At 66.1% G+C, this 19,535-nt stretch overlaps 1 protein-coding gene across 3 annotated transcripts in view; it reads right to left on the reverse strand.

The window, feature by feature from the left end:
- Window positions 1–54: 54 nt before the first annotated feature.
- Window positions 55–19,535, reverse strand: part of RGS12 (regulator of G protein signaling 12) — a 123,439-nt gene continuing 103,958 nt past the window's right edge. The window contains exons 7-18 of one of the 3 annotated variants that reach the window (XM_042251687.2): window positions 19,295–19,438; window positions 17,903–18,082; window positions 17,461–17,614; window positions 15,753–15,829; window positions 13,917–14,111; window positions 13,613–13,686; window positions 13,082–13,208; window positions 10,967–11,063; window positions 9,662–9,732; window positions 9,202–9,355; window positions 7,229–7,660; window positions 55–539 (exon numbers count right to left, since the gene is read on the reverse strand). In XM_042251687.2, coding sequence (XP_042107621.1) covers window positions 316–539; window positions 7,229–7,660; window positions 9,202–9,355; window positions 9,662–9,732; window positions 10,967–11,063; window positions 13,082–13,208; window positions 13,613–13,686; window positions 13,917–14,111; window positions 15,753–15,829; window positions 17,461–17,614; window positions 17,903–18,082; window positions 19,295–19,438 — 1,929 coding nt within the window. In that variant the 3' untranslated portion in view covers window positions 55–315. Of the gene's footprint in view, window positions 543–6,051; window positions 7,661–9,201; window positions 9,356–9,661; window positions 9,733–10,966; window positions 11,064–13,081; window positions 13,209–13,612; window positions 13,687–13,916; window positions 14,112–15,752; window positions 15,830–17,460; window positions 17,615–17,902; window positions 18,083–19,294; window positions 19,439–19,535 lie in introns of those variants that run through there. The other 2 variants (XM_027971273.3, XM_027971274.3) reach the window with 2 other exon arrangements.

Raw genomic sequence — 19,535 nt, forward strand, 5'->3', positions numbered from 1 at the left:
CCACAGCTCCCTGGGGGAGGGCCTGTGCCCCAGGACCCAGCACGAGGCCGACAGTCGGGTCCGCTCTGACACTTTATTGTGGGAAGGCTGGGCGCCAAGCAGCAGGGGCAGGGCCACCAGCCCTCTGAGCCGGCCCTGGTGGGCATCTGAGGCCAGGCCGCCGGGGGGTGGCTGACCTGGCCTGTCCGAGGCCCCCGAGGGGCTCAGCTGCCCTCCCTCAAGACCACTGCTCTCCACGCGTGTGTGTCCCGGCCGGCAGCCCGGGTGCAGGGTCCGCAGAGTTGGCCGGCAGGGACGGGCCAGCAGGCGGCAGCCTCAGACAAAGGTGGCATGGTGCGGGCTGGCCTTGGGCTTGGCGGGCCCCCCGGGGACGGGGCTCGGGGCGGGGCGGGCCGACGTAGGGGCCCCGCTGGCCCGTGGCCTCCAGGGGGCTGTCCGCACCCCCAGGATGCTGCCGGCTGGCCCCAGTGGCTCGCCAGCGACTCGGTCCACGTCCACGACTGTGCTGACCGGGGGGCGTCGGCTGCCTCGGGCCCCACCTGCTGTCACGGGGAGAAGAGAGAGGCTATCACCCGCCTGTGCGCCCTGGCGGGAGACCCTGGCCACCCTCCTAGCTCAGACCCTGCCAAGGGGTTCCCGCACCACCACCCCCTCCACCCTGTGCGTCCTGGGGCCCCTTGGCCTGTGCTCCGGGGAGCACTCAGCAGGTACCCTGAGGAGGGTCCCAGGCCGAGGGGGACAGTGGGCTCCGGAGAGCGGGCACGGTGAGGGCAGCTGTGGTCCTCAGTGCTGGGGGCGGGGTCTAGGGGTGCCCGGCCTGGGGGGCTCGGTGTGCTGGGACCAGCGGGGCCCCTCGTCTGGCAAGGGGACGCCCAGGGCTCCCTGCCTGGGTCCAGTGCAGCCAGGAGACTGGGAACGGCCCACCCAGCGGGGGTCCCTCCGGGAGGAGCTCAGAGGCAGGGCAGCTCCCCTCTGCCCCACCCTCGCCCCCTTGTTCTCCTTCCCTGGGGGGGCTGTCTGCAGCCAAGGGGCATTGGGCAGGCGGTCGTGACGGGGGCTCCCGGGAGCGCGGAGCACCAGGTGGGGCTGTTGCGATGGGCTGGACCCTGGGAGCAAGGCCCTCCGCAGGCACTCGGGGTCTGCACCCACGGGCAGCGCTGCTGGCTCCTCAGGGCCGTGGCCCCCTGGCCAGGGCAGGACAGGGGGCCCCCAGGGCCCTCCCGACCTGGCTCCGCTGTGGTCCACCTACCGGGGGCTGACTGGGGGCGTCTCAGCCTCCCAGACCCCGAGCCCCTTCGGGCCCACCTCCACGCTCTCCCGCTCCGCCAGCAAGACCGCAGGCCGAGCGCCCCTTCCTCCAGCCTGCCTGCTGCGCAGAGCAGCCAGGCCCTGACTCCAAGTACCCGCCTCACCCCCAGGAGCTCCAGGCTGCCTGGGACTGCCTTGGAAGCTTCCAGACGCTGCGGTGGGCAGCCACACCTCCCAGCCCACCACCCCTGGTGGTCATCACTGCCCTGTCCCCTTGGCTGGTCCCGGGTGGGGCCCTGGCAGGGCAGAGGTGTGGTCCCCGGAGTCAGGCGGGTGTGGGCAGGGCACAGGGCACTGGGTGGGCGCTTCAGCCTCAGTCCCAACACAGGGCTCCCCAGGTTCACCCCCAGGACGGGCGCCAGGCTCAGGGCGACAGGCGGGACTCCAGGCCCCGGTCGGGCCAGGTGTAGGCGGGGCACAGTGTGTCTGGGGTGGTCTCAGTGAGTCTGAGCCAAGGGCCCACTGATGTCTGGGGTGTGGGGGAAGGTGCCCCGGCCCGGCCCCAAGTGGACAGGCTGGAGGAGGGGCCTCCAGCCCAGGAACACGGGGTCCGGCTCCCCTGACCGCCTCTCCCGGCCTGTGGGGAGGTGGCAGGAGGGGCCCCCATGGCGGGTTAGCCTCACACCTCCCAGGGGTGCTGCCCGGCCACAAGTGTCCCACTCGGGCAGTGTGACAAGGTAGGGGTGGAAAGCGGAGACGTTTGCGAGGAAAGCGGCCTGTCTAGGGCTCCCAGGGTCCACGCGGAGCAGCCGGGACTGGAAGCTCCTCCCAGACAATCAGTTCTTTGGTCATTCAACAAACATTCCGTTTGAGCCTGTCCCGTGCTTGCCAGTCGGCCCCCAGGGCCAGGAAGCCATGGGGTGGGGCTGGTCTGCCCCTGGATCTGGAGCAGTGGGGAGGGGCAGAGCTGCGCTCCTCAGTTGCTGGCCCCCATTTGGGGCACCTGTCTGGAGCGTTAAGAGGCCTGTGAGCCCACACACACCGTGGGGCACGGCCCGCTCCTGTCAAGCCCTACTCAGACCCTCCAGGAGGACAGAGGCTGGTGAGTGGGGTGGCCCCAGCTGCAGGCCCTCTGGCACCCAGGCAGCTCGCGAGCTTGGGACGGGCGCGTCTCAGGAGGGGGGCTGCAGTCCAAGTTCCTCCTGCCGCCCGGACTTGCTCCTCGGAGGCAGCGGCAGCCCCAGGCCTGTGACTCAGTGTCCGGGGCCCAGCCTGAGTGGTGGGCGGGCAGGTGTCACGGCCTCTGTGCCAGGGCCTGCCCGTGGCGACTGTTCTCCTGGCCTCCCCATGGCCCTCCTGGCCTCCCCATGACCCTCCTGGCCTCCCCATGACCCTCCTGGCAGGGGCAGAGCACAGAGGACCCCCCCACCCCCAGAGCTCGAGGGCCGCTGCTTCCAAGGGAGCCAGGCTGCCCTGTACACGACGCTCGCTCCTGGCACCAGCTGGCCCCAGTCGTCTGTCCCACGTCCTCCAGACCCTGCATGTGCGGCCGGAGCCGGAACCCCAGTGCCCACCCCTCAATGCCCTGGGGATCACAGGCCCAGCCCCCGGCCGACTGGATTCTGTGATTCTGACTGGCACAGCCAGCCCCTCCCTGGGGGCACCCTGCTGGAGCCCTCACGGCAGCTGGGACCCAAAAGCCCTTCCTAGGACCCTCCGGGCAGACCCCGGCCAGTGGCTGGTCTGCTCTGGGCCTCGAGGCTCCACATCAGCAGAAGGACCCTCCTTTGGTGGGCCAGCAGGGCTCCCGACGGCCCTGGTGCAGCCTGACCCCTCGGCCACCCCCAGGGTCACTGTCCGGCCTCAGCCTCTGGACCTGCTGGGCCCTCACAAGGCCACCAGCCCTGGGAATCCCATCCCACTCGGCGCCCTTCTGTGGAGGCTGCCTGGGCCCCCAAGGGCAAGTCAGGGGACAGCCCAACCGAAGCCTTGGTTCGCCCGCAGTCCCCCCGACCCCGGCCCCCGTGTGTGTCTGCGATGGGGGGGGGGGGGTGCCGGCTCAAAGCCCCTCTGCAGATCCACTGAGCACCTGCTGGGTTCCAGGACTCCAGCCCATGGCAGCACAGGCGGAGTTGGGGAGGGCCACGCGGAACCCAGGCAGGCAGACCTGCGGGCAGGGCTGCCCTGGCAGAGGTGGCAGGGGTCGTACTACCAGCCACCAGCGGCCCGTGGCTTCCACTGGGAGAAACCCAGAGGTCAGGTGGCATGGACCACCTGCGGGGCACTCGGGAGAGACACGGAGAAGGGGACGCAAGGGGGACGGACACACAGCAGAGACCCAGGGCCAGAGGCCAGGAGGCTGGAGTTGTCCTCACCCATGCCAGGGCCTGGGGACGGGTGTTGGGCCAGCTCAGTCAGCCCCGGGGAGGCCGGGGAGCTGGCCGGGTGGAGACGGGAGCCCGAGACATCTTGCAGGAGGTCCGCTCAGGTCCACCCTGCCCAGGGAAAGGCCAGGGTGCTGTGCTAGAAGGGGGGATCTGGAGAGAGCCCTGGCTGAGGGCTGCCCTCCCCGGACCCCCGAGCACCCACGTGTCCCTGAGAAAGTCCAGCAGCCGCCCTGTCTGCCCAGGAAGCTAGGTGCGCAGGGTGGGGTGCCCCTCTGCAGCCCGGACAGAAGGGCCAAGCTACTGCTGGAGAGGGGACAGCTGAATGGACAGAGTGCAAAGGAGGTGGCCGGGGCGGGGAGGCGCCTGCAGCAGGCACGCGGGGCTGGGGTCCAGGCTGGGGAGACCTGCACAGCCGTCCCAGGCAGCAGCCCGCTACGGAGCCAGGCGGGCTTCCCCGGGGGTCCCTGGCCCGAGGCTCCTGCCTCACCTGGGCTATAGCAGGTGAGACACGCCAAGGCTGTAGCTGCGGGGCGGACGGACAGGGGCAGAGGGGCTCCTGGGACTCGGGGCCACCCCGAGGGCTCGCGGTCTGGCCTCTGCACCGCCCAGTGGAGGGCGTGGCCCTGGTGTGGGCCTGTCAGCCTGGGTGACTTGCCTCTGGTTTCCATGGAAGCCGAGTTACTACGCCCGCCATAGGGACCCCTGGAGAAGTGACTGCAGGCCCCTCCCGCTCTGGGGACTGGATGTGCCTTGGGGGGCCCTGGACTCGGTGCAGGGCAGTACGAGTCCCCAGGGCGGGGGGCTTCCGTCCCGTCCAGTGCTCCTTGGGCTGAGCCCCCAGCGGGTACAGGATGGTGGCGAGGGCTCCTCGGGGAGGGTAAGAGAGAGGCTCAACCAGGACCGTGACCCAGGCCCCACCGCCCAGTGCGGCCAGGCAACAGGAGGGGGAAGCCTGCCCAGCGCCTAGCTGGGGGGTGGGGGCGGAGGGACACACTTCTCTCAGCCCAGCGCCCGGCTGCAGGTGCCCCAGGGTCAAGCCTGCACCCAGGTTATGGCACCCTGCTGAGCGCTCAGCCGGGCGCAAGGCCAGGACCCACCCTGCCCGACACCTGGGGGCGACGGGGTGCTGGGCCCGGCCCCACCACCACCACCAGTCGGCACTGCAACGGCTCCTCTGCCTGGCCTTGAACACCTTGCTCTCTCCCTGGGAACACAGGGCCCTTCCAGGTGACTCCCGCGCCCTTGCCACACCCACCCACGTGGACAGGGACATCTCAGCCCCCTGGCCGAGTGAGCCCTGAGCCCTCTGCAGGGCCCTGGACGCTGTCCTGGACACTGTCCACTCGCTGTCAGGGCCAAGGACTCACACCCACACCCGCCAGTGCTCCCCGGGGCAGGACGTGCCCACCAACGCCCAGGGTTTTGCTGGATACCAAAGAGGTTAACAGGACCAAATCCACGGCAGGCCGTGCGGGAAGGCTGTGCCCTGCATGGGCACGCGTCTGCCCAAAGGCCTCCAGCCCTCAGGCCCTGACAGGCTTCTGAACGTGGGCGCTGGGGACCGAGGCCCACCACGATGGGACCCTCTCCTCGGGGTGGCGCAGAGCTGGCAGCCCTGGGCTTCCACATCTCACAACCTGGCGGCATGGGCATGCTGTCTCTCTCACCCTGGACAGAAGGGTCTCGGTGGCCACCCTCTAGGAAACAGCTCATAGCACCTAGAACTGGGAACGCACTGCAAACCTGCCGGTGGACCCCAAGAATAAGCACACTGGCCTAAGGGTGTCCGCAGTGCCCCACTGGCTGGGGAACCCCTGGTGCTGTTCTGAAGCACCAAGGTGAGTCCGAGGCTCATGGGAGAAGCACCGCCTAGGACACCCGAGGAGGCAAGCATCCAGGGCTCCCACCTCAGTGGGGATTGGGGGGCGGTGGGGGTGGCCGTGGTGGTCAGAAGCTACTGCCAGCACTGGCGTGACCCGGGTTCCTCCCCACCAGTGCACTGGGGTGGGTGGGGCGGATGGGGCTCAGATGGCCCTAGCGATGTGCTGGGAGACGCAGGGACCCACCGGTAACCCTGCGCAGGCTCTGGAGCGAGGAGCAGAAGACAGAGGTCGCACTGGGAAAACCGCGTGGGCTCGATGCCTGAGCGGAGTGTGGAGCCGGGGAGGACGTGGCTGGACCACAGGCAGCCAGCATGCCTGCGCTCCGGGTTCATGGGGGGCGAGGCGGAAGGATCCATCTGCCTCACGCAGCAGCGCCGGCACCCCCCCGCCCACCTTCAGCCATCCGACCCCTAACCCCCGGGCTCAAGGAGGGGAGAGCCATGCTCCCCGTGCGCTGTGTCTGCCGTCCAGCACCGGCCCCCCAATCCCGCCCTTATGCAGCTCTGTCTGCAGACACACCCGAGGCGCCCAAGTGTATCTAGAGTGGTCTATTTTCAAAAGCCAGTATATTAAACAATGAATTACACGGAAATGTGCAGTGTTTGCCATGGATTAAAATACATCTATCGTTTTCTAAGGAGAAAATGGGTTTTCGAATGGAGGAGGAAAGAGTTTCCAAGCAGTCCGATGGTCAGACGTAGGGTTTATTTCTCCTGGAGGAGCACAGATGCGGCCGCACAGGTGTGCAGGGGAGACAGGGTCGCAGAGCAGGCCACATGCGAGGAGGAGCCCACCCACACAGCCGGTCCTCCAGAGCCACCCGGCGCACCGAGTCAGCCCACCGCGGCCCGGGGGCCCCAGAGATGTAGCTGCGGGTCCCGGAGGACCCGTCCCAGGCAGGACTCAGGCAAAGGGGGCCTTCCCGGAGCAGCCTACAGGGAAGGTCCGTGCACCCCAGGAGGCGAGGAGCCGCCCTGCAGGCGCGGCCCTCTGCAGGCGGAGCCGTGTGCCCCTGAGCCCCTTCTCCAGGAGGCCGGGGGCCTCGATTTCCCAGCTAACATTCATGCGTCCCGGGGCCGGCTCACGCAACACGTCCACGCTTCCGCCTGGCGGAACCGTGCTGACCTCCCGCGTGAGGGAACTCCAGGCCCGCGGGCCGCCACGTGCTCTGACCGATGTGCGGAGGGGGGGCAGTCCCCCGCGGCCGGACCTGGGGGTCACCGTGGGCCTCGGGCTCTAGGCCACACGGGGCTTGCTCAAGACACATTTTTTTTTCAGTCTTGAGATTAAAATACTGAAAGTGCTAGTGATCTAGATTGTAAAAATAACACACATTTTTCAGAAATCCCCAGGGCCTTGCTTGGTGGTGGCATTACCGCCCCGGACTGGGGAAAGGAGCAGGGGAGCGCCAGGGCCCGGTGGGGGCGCCACTCACGAGCGAGTGCCCGCTGCCCCCTCCCGCCGTCCTGGCCACTCTCCGACCTCAGCGGCGCTGGGTCCTCAGAGGGGGCGGGGCAGCCAGGACAAGCACGTCACCGAGGAGGAAGCACGCTGAACCCTCCCTCGAGAGACTCCGGGCGGGGGGTTCACTTCCCACCGCCCTCTCGTTTTAATTGGAAACTGTGGACAACGCCAGCGCCAGGCAGACGGCGCGGGGCCAGCGGGAGGAGGGCAGTCAAAGGGGAGCAGGGGCGGCGCGCCCGGAAGTACCTGGTCTCGGAGGTGCGGCCGCGTCCCGCGGGGCGGGGGGCGGCGGCAGGAACGAGCTGTTGGGGCTGCTGATGTCCCCCTCCCCCGTGAGCGTCAGGTCGGCCACGTGCTCGCCCTCCTCGGTCTGGACGCTGCCGGCCTCCACTTCCTGTGCTGGCGGGCTGGGGGTCCCGGGGGCACCGAGGGGCAGGCTGTCGCCGGAGCCCGGGCTGCTGGCCGGGCTTTCTCGGGGCCGGGGTGCCCGCTCCTCGCAGTGACCCGTCACGGTTCTCGGGCCGAAGGCGTTGGCAGCGGCTGAAGGGGAGGGGGCGAGCCCTGGGGGGCTGGGGGGCAGACGCAGGAACTCGGGCAGCACGAGGTCCTCCTTCCTCAACAGCCCGCGCTGGTCGTCTGCTCTGCTGCTCTGAGCTTTGGAAATGAGCTCAAAAAACTCTGGCAAGAAATCCCACATTGACCAGGTTTTAGAGTGGGTCCCCTCTGGCCCAATGCAAGAGCGTGTCTAGAAAGTTCTGTCCCGCTGCCCCGGGGCCTCCCCACCCTCTAGCCTCCACCCAGAGCCCGGGAGGCTGCACGCCGCGGGCACGGTTCTGGCCCTCCCTGGACTGGCTCTGGGCGCCGGGGCAGCAGCCACCTGGTTCCCTTCTGAGCAGGGGGAAGCCGCTGACCATACACCACGGCCTGACAGAGCCAGGAGCCCAGGTGTCTGGCGCCGGTGAACTTGCGTGCGGGCGTCCTTGGGCACCACTTGGGCCTGTGAGCAATGCCTGGCCCTCGACCCCCTCCTGCAGTCCCGGCACCCCTGGCCAGGTACTGTACCTTCCTGGATGCCCCCACAACCTTTCCTGTTCTTGAAAGTGGAAGTGTTAGTCGCTCAGTCGTGTCCGACTCTTGGTGACCCCGTGGACTGTAGCCCCCCAGGCTCCTGGCCATGGGATTCTCCAGGGAAGAATACTGGAGTCGGGTGCCATGCGTTCCTCCAGACTGTCCCCACCCAGGGATCGCGCCGCGTCTCTTGTGTCTCCTGCACTGCCGGTGGGTTCTTTTTACGCCTAGCTCCACCTGGGAAGCCTGTTCTTACCGGGGTGGGTTCTCAGCTGTAACTCGAGTCCACCATCCCAGGTAGATGGTGTCTACACTGAGCCTTCTTGGGGTTCGCTTAGCTAACTAAGGTTACAGTCTTAGCTTCTGACCAACAAGGAGCCTGAAACCTCACACCTGAGGGCGCTCAGAAGGCGGGCGCTTCGGCGCAGGCGCGGCCGGGCAGCGCGGGAGCTGCGACCAGCCAGCCGAGCCAGCCGAGCGGAAGCGCTGCCGGGTTCAGCCGTTACAGGGCAGCTCAGAGCGGGGCTGCTCCTAGCGCTTCTCTGTGTTACAGGCTTCTGGAGAGAAAGCTTCCCGCCTCCCTGCCTCTCATGCGCTGCCCTCCTTCGTCCTGCGGTCCGGGGGCAGCGTGGGCGGCCAGCCCCACGGCCTGCCACACAGCGTCTCCTCCTGACCTCTGAACAGGGCGGTCAGGCGCAGCCAGGGCTCCGCCTCCCCTGGGACCCGCCCCCGCGAGGGCCCGCCCCCTGGCGGGACCCGCCCCCTGACAGTATCCTCCCCTCGCGAGGGCCCGCCCCCTGGCAAAGGCCCGCCCCCTGGCAGGACCCGCCCCCTGACAGTATCCTCCCCTCGCGAGGGCCCGCCCCCTGACGAGGGCCCGCCCCAGGGACTCTGAGCCCGACCGCACTGTGAGGGGGACACAGAGATCACCACCTGTTGCAGCCCCCAGCGGGGGCTCCCTAACGCCCGAAGGGCCCGGCCCTCGGTCTGAAAACTGCGGCTTTAGTAAGGATACACCGACAGCTGCAGGCCCAGGCGGGTGACTTCTCAGTGTGAAGGGGGCACAGTCACCCCAGTGGCATAACCCAGAGAAAGTTCTAGGGATCCTACACATTCATGAAAAACGTGCAAGTTTTAAAAAGTACACGTACCCTCTGCTTCGTCCAAATTAATTTTCTGATATTTTTTTTTCCCAATCTTTGCAATAGATTCTTCTCTCTTTGAAAGCCGGGGCTCCCTAGCATTCTTCCCATTTTCTCCTTTAATTTTAATAGAATTAGACTTGCCTAGCGTCCTCTCCTCTCCCTGTGTCAGAAGGAAAGTCAAAGTTCCACTCACGTTGCAGACACGACAGCACGTTCATCAGTTACATAACAGGGGACTTGGAAACAGACTGCGCGGATTTGGACTTCACATGAGTGGCAGAAGTCAATTGCAATAAAGACTGCGTGTGAGGCACACACCCGCCCAGCAATCCCCAGGCCAGTGGGAGCGGGCAGCACAAAGGCGCCCTAGAAGAACCCCCCACCCTGGGGCGCAGGCCCGACCGGAGCAGAGAGCCGCGGGGGCCGCCACCCCGAGCACTGCAGGTGCAGGGCGAGGGGCAATTACCGTAGCCGAGTGATTCCTGGAGCTGGCATTTACAGCTGTGCTCTGTCTGACCGGCGCACTTCTCTGTTTATCTGTGGATGCCGAACACAGTTGAGATAGACTTTATACTGCAGTGAACTGCACACCCATCTCCAGATCAATACAATGATGTTTATACATCCTTGAGAGCAAAGCTGCACAGAAGCCAAAAAGGGCCTCTGAAAGGGCCTCCTGGGGACTGTTTGGCACGAGCACCTTTACAAAGCGGGAGGCTCTCACATTCATTACGTGTTTTCAACCAAGGCCACTGCCCCAAGTCAGGGCCACAGGCTGGCCCCCAGCCCTCCCGGTACACGGCCGCTGCTCTGGACCAGGACGGGCCGGCGCAGACCTGCCGTCCCAACTGCAGGCAGCATTCCGCACACACCTGCCTGCGGCTGCACCTTCTGACTTACCTGTGCACACACGCCAGGGGGTCTGACCACATCAGACCCTGGAGGGGGTGCTGAGCACCCGCACCCTGCTCAGGCCACTCGTCCCCAAGACCGGCCGCCGGGCAAAGGGAGAGCGCACTGCACTCTCAGAACCCAGATGGGCCCAGAGGGGGACGAGGGGCTGCGCTGGAGCCCAAGGGCAGAGAGGCCAGCACAGCGCACGTCACCCAGGGAGTGACCAGCGCCCCACTTTAGAGCTGAGTCAGCCCGGGAAAAGGATGGGGCAGCTCCTGGCACGGCCCTCCGCTCGCCCTGTTCAGTGGACTCCAGGGGGTCCCTGCAGGAGACACGGCCCCGCTACCCTCCGCCTGGGAGGGGCTGAGTGGTCCGGGGAGTGCCGGTCCCTCCAGGTGACCTGACAGCGGGGATCACTCTCCCTGAGAAGCCACACGGTCAAGGTCAAGGCCAAGGCCAAGGCAGCGAGCGTGGGGAGAGCTCCTCAAACCACTGCCGCCTGGTGCACAGGCCCTCGTCACCGCCCCACCAAGCCCCACCTCAGCCACCGCTGGGTCCGGAGTAGCAGCAACGCCCTGGGGTCCCGGGCCCTTGTGCAGAGGATGGGGGGCCCCAGGAGCAGAGCACGTTCCAGGGCGCATTGGGGTGCCCCGGGCAGTCCCGGGGTCTCAGCAGGTCTTGTTGCCCTTCTCCCAGCAGAGACTTGCTCAGCGAGGCCCCAGCGCTCCTGCCCACAGTCAGACGCCCGTCAGGCTTGAGCTCAGCCATGGCGGGGAGCTGCCAGGCCCCGGGAGACCCTAAAGCCATGAGCACCCCTCTGCGGAGGCACGCTGAGACCCGGACAGCAGAGCCCGGGACCCAGCATCTCTCCGCTCACCTTTCCCTCGGGAGGGGTCCTTCTCCTCCAAGATGACCCGCTGTCCATCCAGACTCGAGATGGGGGCCCCAAGGTCCAGGGGCTCCTTCTCTCCACTCTAGAGGCAGAGACGGTGTAATGAGCAGCCCACGCAGGCTGGAGCTCTCCCGAACAACCCCATGTGGTCCTTCTGCCAGCAAGACCACCCCAGGCTTGATGGAGTCACACAGGCCTGCTGACCCCAGGTCCTGCCACCTCGGCAGGGCTGCCCGCAGACTCCTGACGTGGAGTGACATGGATCCCAAGCGCTGGCAGGCCTGCCCAAGTGCAGGCACCCTGAGGAACCCACGTGAATGGAGCTACCACCCAGAGCCAGCTGCGGGCTACACCGAGTCGGGTTGAAGACTCAGGGGTGGGGGTCACGTGGTGGTACCACTAACAGCTGTGTCCCCAAGTCAAGCTGGCCGAAGCCTCAGGACCACTCTCAGCCTGGAGGGGGCGACCCCCAGCCCACCTCGCTGGTCCTCAGTGTGCCAGGAAGCACGTGTGGGGCTTCTCGCCCCTCCCTGAGAGCAGGAAGCAGGCAGGTCTGAGGCCCAGGGTCCTGCCCTTCTCCCCTGGGAGACTGTTTTGTTGTTCGAGTCCCGCAGCTTCTGTCAAAAAACAATCTGAACATGCAGTCGTCCAGCCAAAGCTCCAGCCAAGTGGGAAGCAGACAAGCGGTCCACGTGGCTCACAACCTCCTGGCCTCGGCGGCCCACAGCTCGCCCAGGAGGGTCCGAGAGAGGTTCCCAGGGCAGCCATAGCCTCGCATTCTGCCCTCCCCAGTTCCCCCGGCCCCTCCCCTGCAGCGGCTGGACCGCCCTTCTGGCTCAGGCCCCAGCAGGGAAGGAGCCCTGCTCGCCAGCCAGCCGCCCCCCCAGGACAGAAGCCCCACAGCGACCCCATGAGCAAGCTGCCCTGACTCCCCCACTTTACAGACAGGGCTACAGGCACAAAGCGTTAGCTACGGCTTAGGTCACAGACAAGGGAGGGCAGGGGGGCCACGTGGCACCCAGGCCGTGCCCTCTCCATCGAGCATATGCTAGACTCTAGATTCTGCGGCAGCGCTCCCCCCATCCCCTCCCCCACTGTCCCAAGCTGGTGGGGGGAGCCCTGGGTTCCCCTCAGGACTGGTCCTCTGGCTCACTCCAAAATTTCTAAACAATTGTGGAGCTCATCTCAGAGAAAATAAAAATCCTAAAAATACTTGCAACTGTAGTTCTGATACAGGATATTTTGTAAAGAAAGGAGAACACAGGCCAATGGGCCACAGGTGCGTGCTCAGTCGCTTCAACGTGTCCGACTCTTCGTGACCCCATGGACTGTAGCCCACTGGGTTCCTCTATGCATGGGATTCTCCAGGCAAGAAATGGTTTGCCATTCCTCCTGGAGTAGGTTGCCAATTCCTCCTCCAGGGGATCTTCCCTACCCAGGGACCTGTGTCTCCTGTGACTCCTACGTTGCAGGCGCATTCTTTACCGCTGAGTCATGGGAAAGCCCCCAGTGGGTCCCGAGTCACATCTCAAAGCAAACACATGGCGCGTGTGGGGACAGGTCCGAGGCTGCTGGCCCCAGTCTCCCCAGACACCCTCCGGCAACACGGTGGGGCTCTGCCCTGTCCCTCCTTAATCCATTCACTAAGTAACCCGACGGCCGGCTGGGAAATGCCAGAGCGCCAGCAGGCCCTTGGCGTGTGGGCAGCCGGGCAGTTAGCGGGCACATGAGGGGCTGGTGTGGATGGATCGGGCAGCTCCCGCCCTTGAACTGAGGTCAGGTGTGCAAATGGCGGGAGGCTGCAGGATTTCCCTTTGTTTCTTTTCTTGGCCTCCTTGGGCCAAAACCCCCAAATCTCAACCCAAGCCCAGAGGGCACAACGGAGGTACAAACAGCAAGCGTTTCCACTGCAGGGTGAGAAGCAGGTGGGAGCGGGTGACGACCTCCCAGGGCTCCGGGCACTGCCAGCCATTCCTCGCCCCCCTTGCGATGCCGCAGCTCTGTGGACGACTGGGGGCAAACTGTGTCCCGGCAGGCAGGCGCTCGTGGGCAGCTTGGTACACAGAGGGCCCTGGGTCCCTGGTCAGCCTGGTCACTCACCAGCCGGGCCACCAGCTCATTCAGGCGCAGGCCGTACTTGGCCGCCACGGGACGCAGCACCTCCGTGACGGGCTTGCTGGGCTTCGCCTTGAGTCCCACCGATCGGTTAATCGGCACCAGATCCAGCCTGGGCAGACGGGGAGAAACAAGCACACCTCTGCCACGTGTGCGTGCAACCCTCACGCCGACGCTCTCCCTCGAGAGCACAGCAGCACCCACGGAGTTCCAGGGAGGCCCGAGTTCCACAGGGAGAGCCTGCGGGGGGCTTCTCCAGGGCCTGGGGGCTGCCAGGGCGGTCACAGCCAGCAAGGAGCGGCCACCCCGCGGGACGGCCCTGTGCTGGTGCAGCCCGACGGGGGTCACCGGCAGGGAGTGTGACCCTCTGGCCCCGGGCGCTCCTGCCCCTTCCAAGCTCACAGTGGGGGTGTTGGCCCTCCAGTCCCAGCAGAGTGGAGGCCAGCAGAGCAAGTGGTCAGAAATGGCCCTGTGGCTCCGGAAACCTTATGGAACCAGCAGCTGCGCTTCTCTTACCGGAATAAAGTGCGTTTTTCTAGGCGCAGGTCCCGGGACTCCAAGATGCTGCTGTCCTGGTGCAGCACGAGAGGCTTCGCGCACACGGAAGGGACAGAGAGGGCCGTCAGCGGGGCCGGGCGCTCGGCCGCGGGGGCACGGCACCGCTGCTGAGCCCGGAGAGGGCTGCCTGCAGAGGCAGCTCACAGCCGGGCCGGGCTCCCGGCCGGGCCTCCGGCAGAGGCGAGTGGACAGACAGGGGTGGGCCGGCCCCCCACGGGACAGGCACCCCCCGGAGAAAGGCCCAAGGTCCCCGCAGCCGCACCTTGTCCCCGCCCGCCAGGAAGAGGTCCACGGCAGCCCCGTTGATGCCGTGCCGCTCGCAGAGCCCGGCCAGCACGTCCTTGATGGAGAGCCCGGCCCTGACCAGCACCACGCAGGCCGTCCCATCAGGCAGCTGGATGCTGCAGTGCTTGGCCGGCTTGTCCCGCTCGGGCGCGAGGGTCCTGCAGGCCTCTGGCTGGGGGCAGGGAGACACGGGGGTGGGCACAGGGCGGGGTGCTCGGGCAGGGCGGGCGCTGCTTGCGCATGCGGGCAGGGCAGCAGGGCGCCCCCCGTGCACACCCAGCTCCAGCACACGAGCACACGACCCGTTCTGACAAATGCACGCTGCGTCGCAGGGCCTCCAGCCGACACGGGAGGGAGCCAGCGTCTCTCTCAACCTCGGGCGCCGGCCGGACAGGCCCACCCTCCAACCTCTGGGTCTAACTCTCACAAGGGTTAGGCTGACAGCTAACCACATGGCTTTCCTGCTCAGAACAGGACAGGTCTTTCCACTGTGGTTTTTTGGGGCCGGTGGTGGCCTCCCTGACCCACAAGCACATGGAGCCCCCTCTGGAGCCCCGGGGGGCCACTTGGGGACCACGAGCTGCACTGCCTGCCTGCCACTCAGTCTGGGGGCCGCGGACACGAGGTGGGCTGGACCAGTGCTGAGGGCCTGCGGCCCAACCCCTGCTGCTTCTGGTCCCTTTTCTGGCTCTTTCTGCCCGACCTCCCAGGACAGGAGGCCTTTCTGGGAGGGGCGGGCTGACAGACAGCAGGGTGAGGTGCGACGGCCTGGCCGAGGCTCAGGGGCAGCAGCACTCGTCCGAGGTCAGAGGAGCAGGTGGGGGGAGGTGGCGTTGGGTAACAAGGGCCCCAGGCCCTTCCTCCGGGTGGGAGGCTGGGGGCTGCAGCCTGCGGGGCCCACAGCCCGGGCCCCATGGCGGGGAGCCCTGTCTGCCAGTGGAAGGGACCGGGGCAGAGCAGGGCTGCGGTGTCTGCGTAGTGCGGGAAGAGGTGAGCCCGGGTGCACTCAGAGCCGGGTCGCAGGGCAGGGCAGGAGCCATCCAGCGGCCTAGCTCCCCGGGCAGACCCCAGGTCCCTCCGAGATGTTCCTCCGGGTCCCTGAGCCACAGGAGCCCCGCCTGCCGGAAGGGGCTCCCCACACACATCCTCCTAAGGTCTGACCTACCCTGCTCCTCAGGTTCGTAACATACTCTCCTCCTGGGGTCGGAAAATCCCTTTCACCCAAATGGAAAGCTAGTCTGTAGGTGGCAGACGGATAGAAAACGGCCCCAAGGGTCCTCCTCAGGTGCACGTGTGATACAGCGGCCCTTTGAGGCCGCTGCGCTGCGGGGGCAGGGTCTACCTGACAGCTCTACCCGGTGCTGCCTCAGCTGGAGAAGGACGCATCCTGCGTTAACCGCTGCCTGACCATTTCAGGAGACTAGGCTCCTGACAACAGCGTTTTCCAAAGCTGGCGTTAGACAGCAGCTAAGAAGCCAGCCGGTCCGCCGACGCCTCCTCCACGTCACTGGAAGTGGGGGCCTGGCGGGCGGCTCAGCAGGGTGAGGGGCGTGGGGCTGGGCAGGTCGGGCACCACTCCCTGTGTATGGGCACGGCCGCGGGGCATCGGAGCTCACGGCCCTGCGGGCGTGCAGACGCCAAGACAAAGACGAGCACCTGCTGCTCCCGTGGGCGTCCAAAGACACGTGCCCGCGAGAACAAAGGCTGGGAAATAAAGCCCGAGATATTCTCGGTGCTCCAGGGCTCCCTCCCACCCATCCCCGCTCCTCCCAGAAGCCCCATGGACAAGGGCGGCAGCCCTGCAGGCACTCACCAGGTCCAGGCTCCCGGCCGAGGACACAGAGCCCTGTGACTCCCGGCGGCCCAGGCCCCCATTGGCGTGCAGGGCGTCTGTGGGGACACGGGCACTCAGGACACGCGACTGCACCGGCCGCACACCTCCTCACTTCACGCAGCCACCCCCCGAGCATGGCCGGACCCCCACACCCCCCGTGGCTCAGGCTGGACAGACGTGCTCGGAGGACCGGAGCCTGGCACCTAGCAGAGCCGGGAGTCCGACCCAGGCCTCTGCTCTGTCTGCGGCCCTGCGCCCCCCACCCCCTACCCCTGCCCCTGCCTCACAGTCAACACACAAGCGAGTGCAGGGCCTTGCAGCCCCTCACTCATCCGCAATTGTTATCTCTGCACGCAGCTTAACATGCAGCGGGTCACTGCAGCTTCACTGTCAGCTCCCGGGAAGTCCTGAACCAGCGATGGTCACACTGTCTGACGTCACTAACGGAGCTAATTATGGTCTGAAAGTTGCGACTACTCTGCCACTGAAAGGCCCTTCCAGAGCACAGCGCCGACTCCCGGATCAGGCCTCTGTGCAGGGCCCTGGGGCTGAGCAGGGGCTCGACTACACAGAGGCCCCCAGGGTCCATCGACCACCTTCCTAAAGCAAACGGCCAGGCGACCGAGTCAGAACTCCTGGGGAGGGCCCTGGACTCAGGGTTTAGCGCCTTTCCAGGTGGCTCTCTGAATATCGGGGTGTGGGGGCCCTGGCCTCCTGGGGTCCTGCCTGGGGGCACAGCCCTAGAGAGGCAGGCACGCCCCCATCTCGGGTCCTCGGGGGTCCCTGACCCCACTGACCACGGCACCCCCATCCCCTAGTCGTCTGCCCTTCCTTATGGCAGGACTGCTGTCCCAGCGGCTCCGGCTGGCCTGGAGCCTGAGGGCCCCACCAGGCGCATAGCCTCCCCCAGCCCTCTGTAAAAGGGGCACAAGGCTTGATTCGCGGGCTGCTCCGAGGAGGAGACGAGCACACTCTACACACCGCCCAGCACAGCGTGGGCCCCTGGCCGCGGGGAGGCCACCTCCACCCCATCCTCAGCTGCTCCCTGTCTGAGCCCCCGATGGGCTCCAGGTCTAAGCACGGGGACCAGGCCTGAAGCCTCCAGGTTACTTGCTGCAAAATAACCCCGCTCACGGCAGTCTGTGGAAGCGGCCCCATCCTCTGCTGCCCTGCCACCTCCTCCCAGCAACACCCCCGCCCCCCTCACCCTCTCTTCTCAGCCACACATGAGAAAGAAGCATGGGGGAAAAGCTCTAGAATGCTGACCTTTAAGAACTGCAATAATAAAATGACGATTTTGAAAATGCCTGATAACCGAGCTATGGTGTCACATTTTCTTTAAAAAATGACAAAGGCTCACGGACCCTGGCACACCGCAGGAAAGCAAGAGCTGTCTGGGTGGACGGAAGGCAGACACCTGTGTTCCCCTCTTTTCCCCTGGCTGTATCCTCCAAACTTTCTACAAAGAGCATCTATGACTGCCCGGGCAAGACGGGGACTGAATGGCAGGCACGAGGCCCCCGCAGGGCACCCAGGCTGGGGGGCAGGGGCGGGACACACCCTGTGCCTCTCAGAGGATCTGGAGCCGCCCTGCAGCCCCCGCTGGCCGCCCCTCGGGCCAGCTCACAGCACAGCCCGCGCTGGCTCCTCCGCGCCCCTGCCCCCCCGCACAGGACACACCACGAACCGTTCGGACGGTCACCGTGGTCCTTCTTCTTCTGGGAGCGCCCAGTGCTCCTGGTCCGCGACCACGAGAAGAACGCGCCTTTCCGCTTCCTCTCGCTGTCCTCGTCCCCCAGCTCTTCGTTCAGGGACCGTCCTGATTTCGATTTTCCGCTCAACTGCCGTCAAAGGGAAAGCACTATTAAAACAGTGTGATGCTGCTGTGCTGTCTCAGGAGACACAGGGGAAGGGAAACGGGGCGGAACGCCCAGGCGGGGCTGCCGAGGGAGGTGCAGCCCTGCCAGCCCCTCCAGACCGGCAGCTGGCGCCCGCCCGCCCCGCCCGGAGCCGCGGGAGCACAGCCAGAGCGCGCCTTTCAGGTTCTGCGAGTGAGAGAAGACGCCAACAGGGACGTCTGCTGTCTGCAGAGCGCCCTCCGAGGGAAGGCCGGCGCGCGGGACTGGCACCTTCTTGGGCGTGGACGTGTTGGAGTGGTCTGAGCTGGCACTGTGCTTGGAGGCGGGGCTGCTGGGGACCTGCTGCGCGTCGGGCAACGGGCGGCCCTCCACCTCCGCCAGGATGCACTCTTGGTACAGCGGGGATTTCAGGAACCGTGTGTAGCTGTCGAACTTCATCAGGTTGAAGATCTGCTGGGAAGACGCGGCACCGTCCCGTCACACACAGAACTGGACCCTCAGGCCCAAGGGGCAGGCCTCTTCCCAGAGCCCCTCGTCTCCTCTGGAAGGGTCGCCTAGGCTCCTCAACATGTGGTCACCCTTCTCATAACACACCAGCCCCTGGGGTCACGCTTACAACCAGCCCGTTCCAACACCTACATGAAGCCAGCACCTGAGGGGACTCAGGACAGCCAAGGACAGTCGTGAAGAACCTTGACTTTGTTAAATAAGAACGAAACCAAAGGCAACCGGAACCTAAAGGAAGTGAGACCTGCCGTGAAGATACCTTCCTCCAGGGCTTCCCTGGTGGCCCAGCGGCTAAGGCTCCAGGGTTCCAACACAGGAGGCTCGGGTTCAACCCCCAGTCAAGGAACTAGATCCCACACGCTGCAGCTAAGGCCCGGTGCAGCCAAATATATAAGTACATATGAAAAAAGAAAACACCTTTCTCCATTTGTTTCACCTTTGTGACTAGGCAACAGAAGGAACCTCTGCTGAGGCCAGTGGACAGGTTCTCTGACAGCGGGTCCGAGTGGATGTGGCCTCTGACAGCGGGTCCGCGTGGACGCGGCCTCTGACAGCGAGGTCCACGTGGACACGGCCTCTGACATCGGGTCCGCGTGGACGCGGCCTCTGACAGCGGGGTCCGCGTGGACGCGGCCTCTGACATCGGGTCCGCGTGGACGCGGCCTCTGACATCGGGTCCGCGTGGACGCGGCCTCTGACAGCGAGGTCCGCGTGGACGCGGCCTCTGACATCGGGTCCGCGTGGACGCGGCCTCTGACATCGGGTCCGCGTGGACGTGGCCTCTGACAGCGGGTCCTGACAGCGGGGTCCGTGTGGACGCGGCCTCTGACAGAGGGGTCCGCGTGGACGCAGGCTCTAACACTACGTCCCCCACACACTTATCATCGTGATGTCCTAAAGCTGAAAAGACCCAAACACCTAGGAGCTCTGTGTATGTCGATGCCCATGAACCTGTGATCGCGCGCAGATGCGTACAGAGAGGAGCCAACAGACAGGGACGCGGTGACGGGTCTTCCTGCTCCAGGCCCTGCTGCACCCTGGCCCTGCGATGGGAGCCCAGTGTGGGGAGGGCGCCACTCCACTTGCTGCAGGCGGCTGGCGCCTGCGGGGGCGACACTCCAGGGCCCCGCCCCCCGCCCCCGCCGGGGCCATCACCTGGAGCTGCTGCTCCTTGAACATGTCGGGGTGGGGGGCGCTGAGGATGTCGTCCGCCAGCTGGGCCTGACTGTCGATGTTGACCGGCGTGGTGGCCTTGCTGCTCAGGAACTTACCGAAGATCTCGCGGGCCCTGTAGGAGAGCTGACGGGGCAGCGTGTGAGCCGGACACACAGACCACACGTGTCTTTCGGGCCTGCCCACTGCTGCAGCCCCTGACGACCATCTCTTGGTTGAAATC

This window comes from Ovis aries, chromosome 6 (assembly GCF_016772045.2).
Source record: "Ovis aries strain OAR_USU_Benz2616 breed Rambouillet chromosome 6, ARS-UI_Ramb_v3.0, whole genome shotgun sequence".
Classification (NCBI taxonomy): Eukaryota; Metazoa; Chordata; class Mammalia; order Artiodactyla; family Bovidae; genus Ovis; species Ovis aries.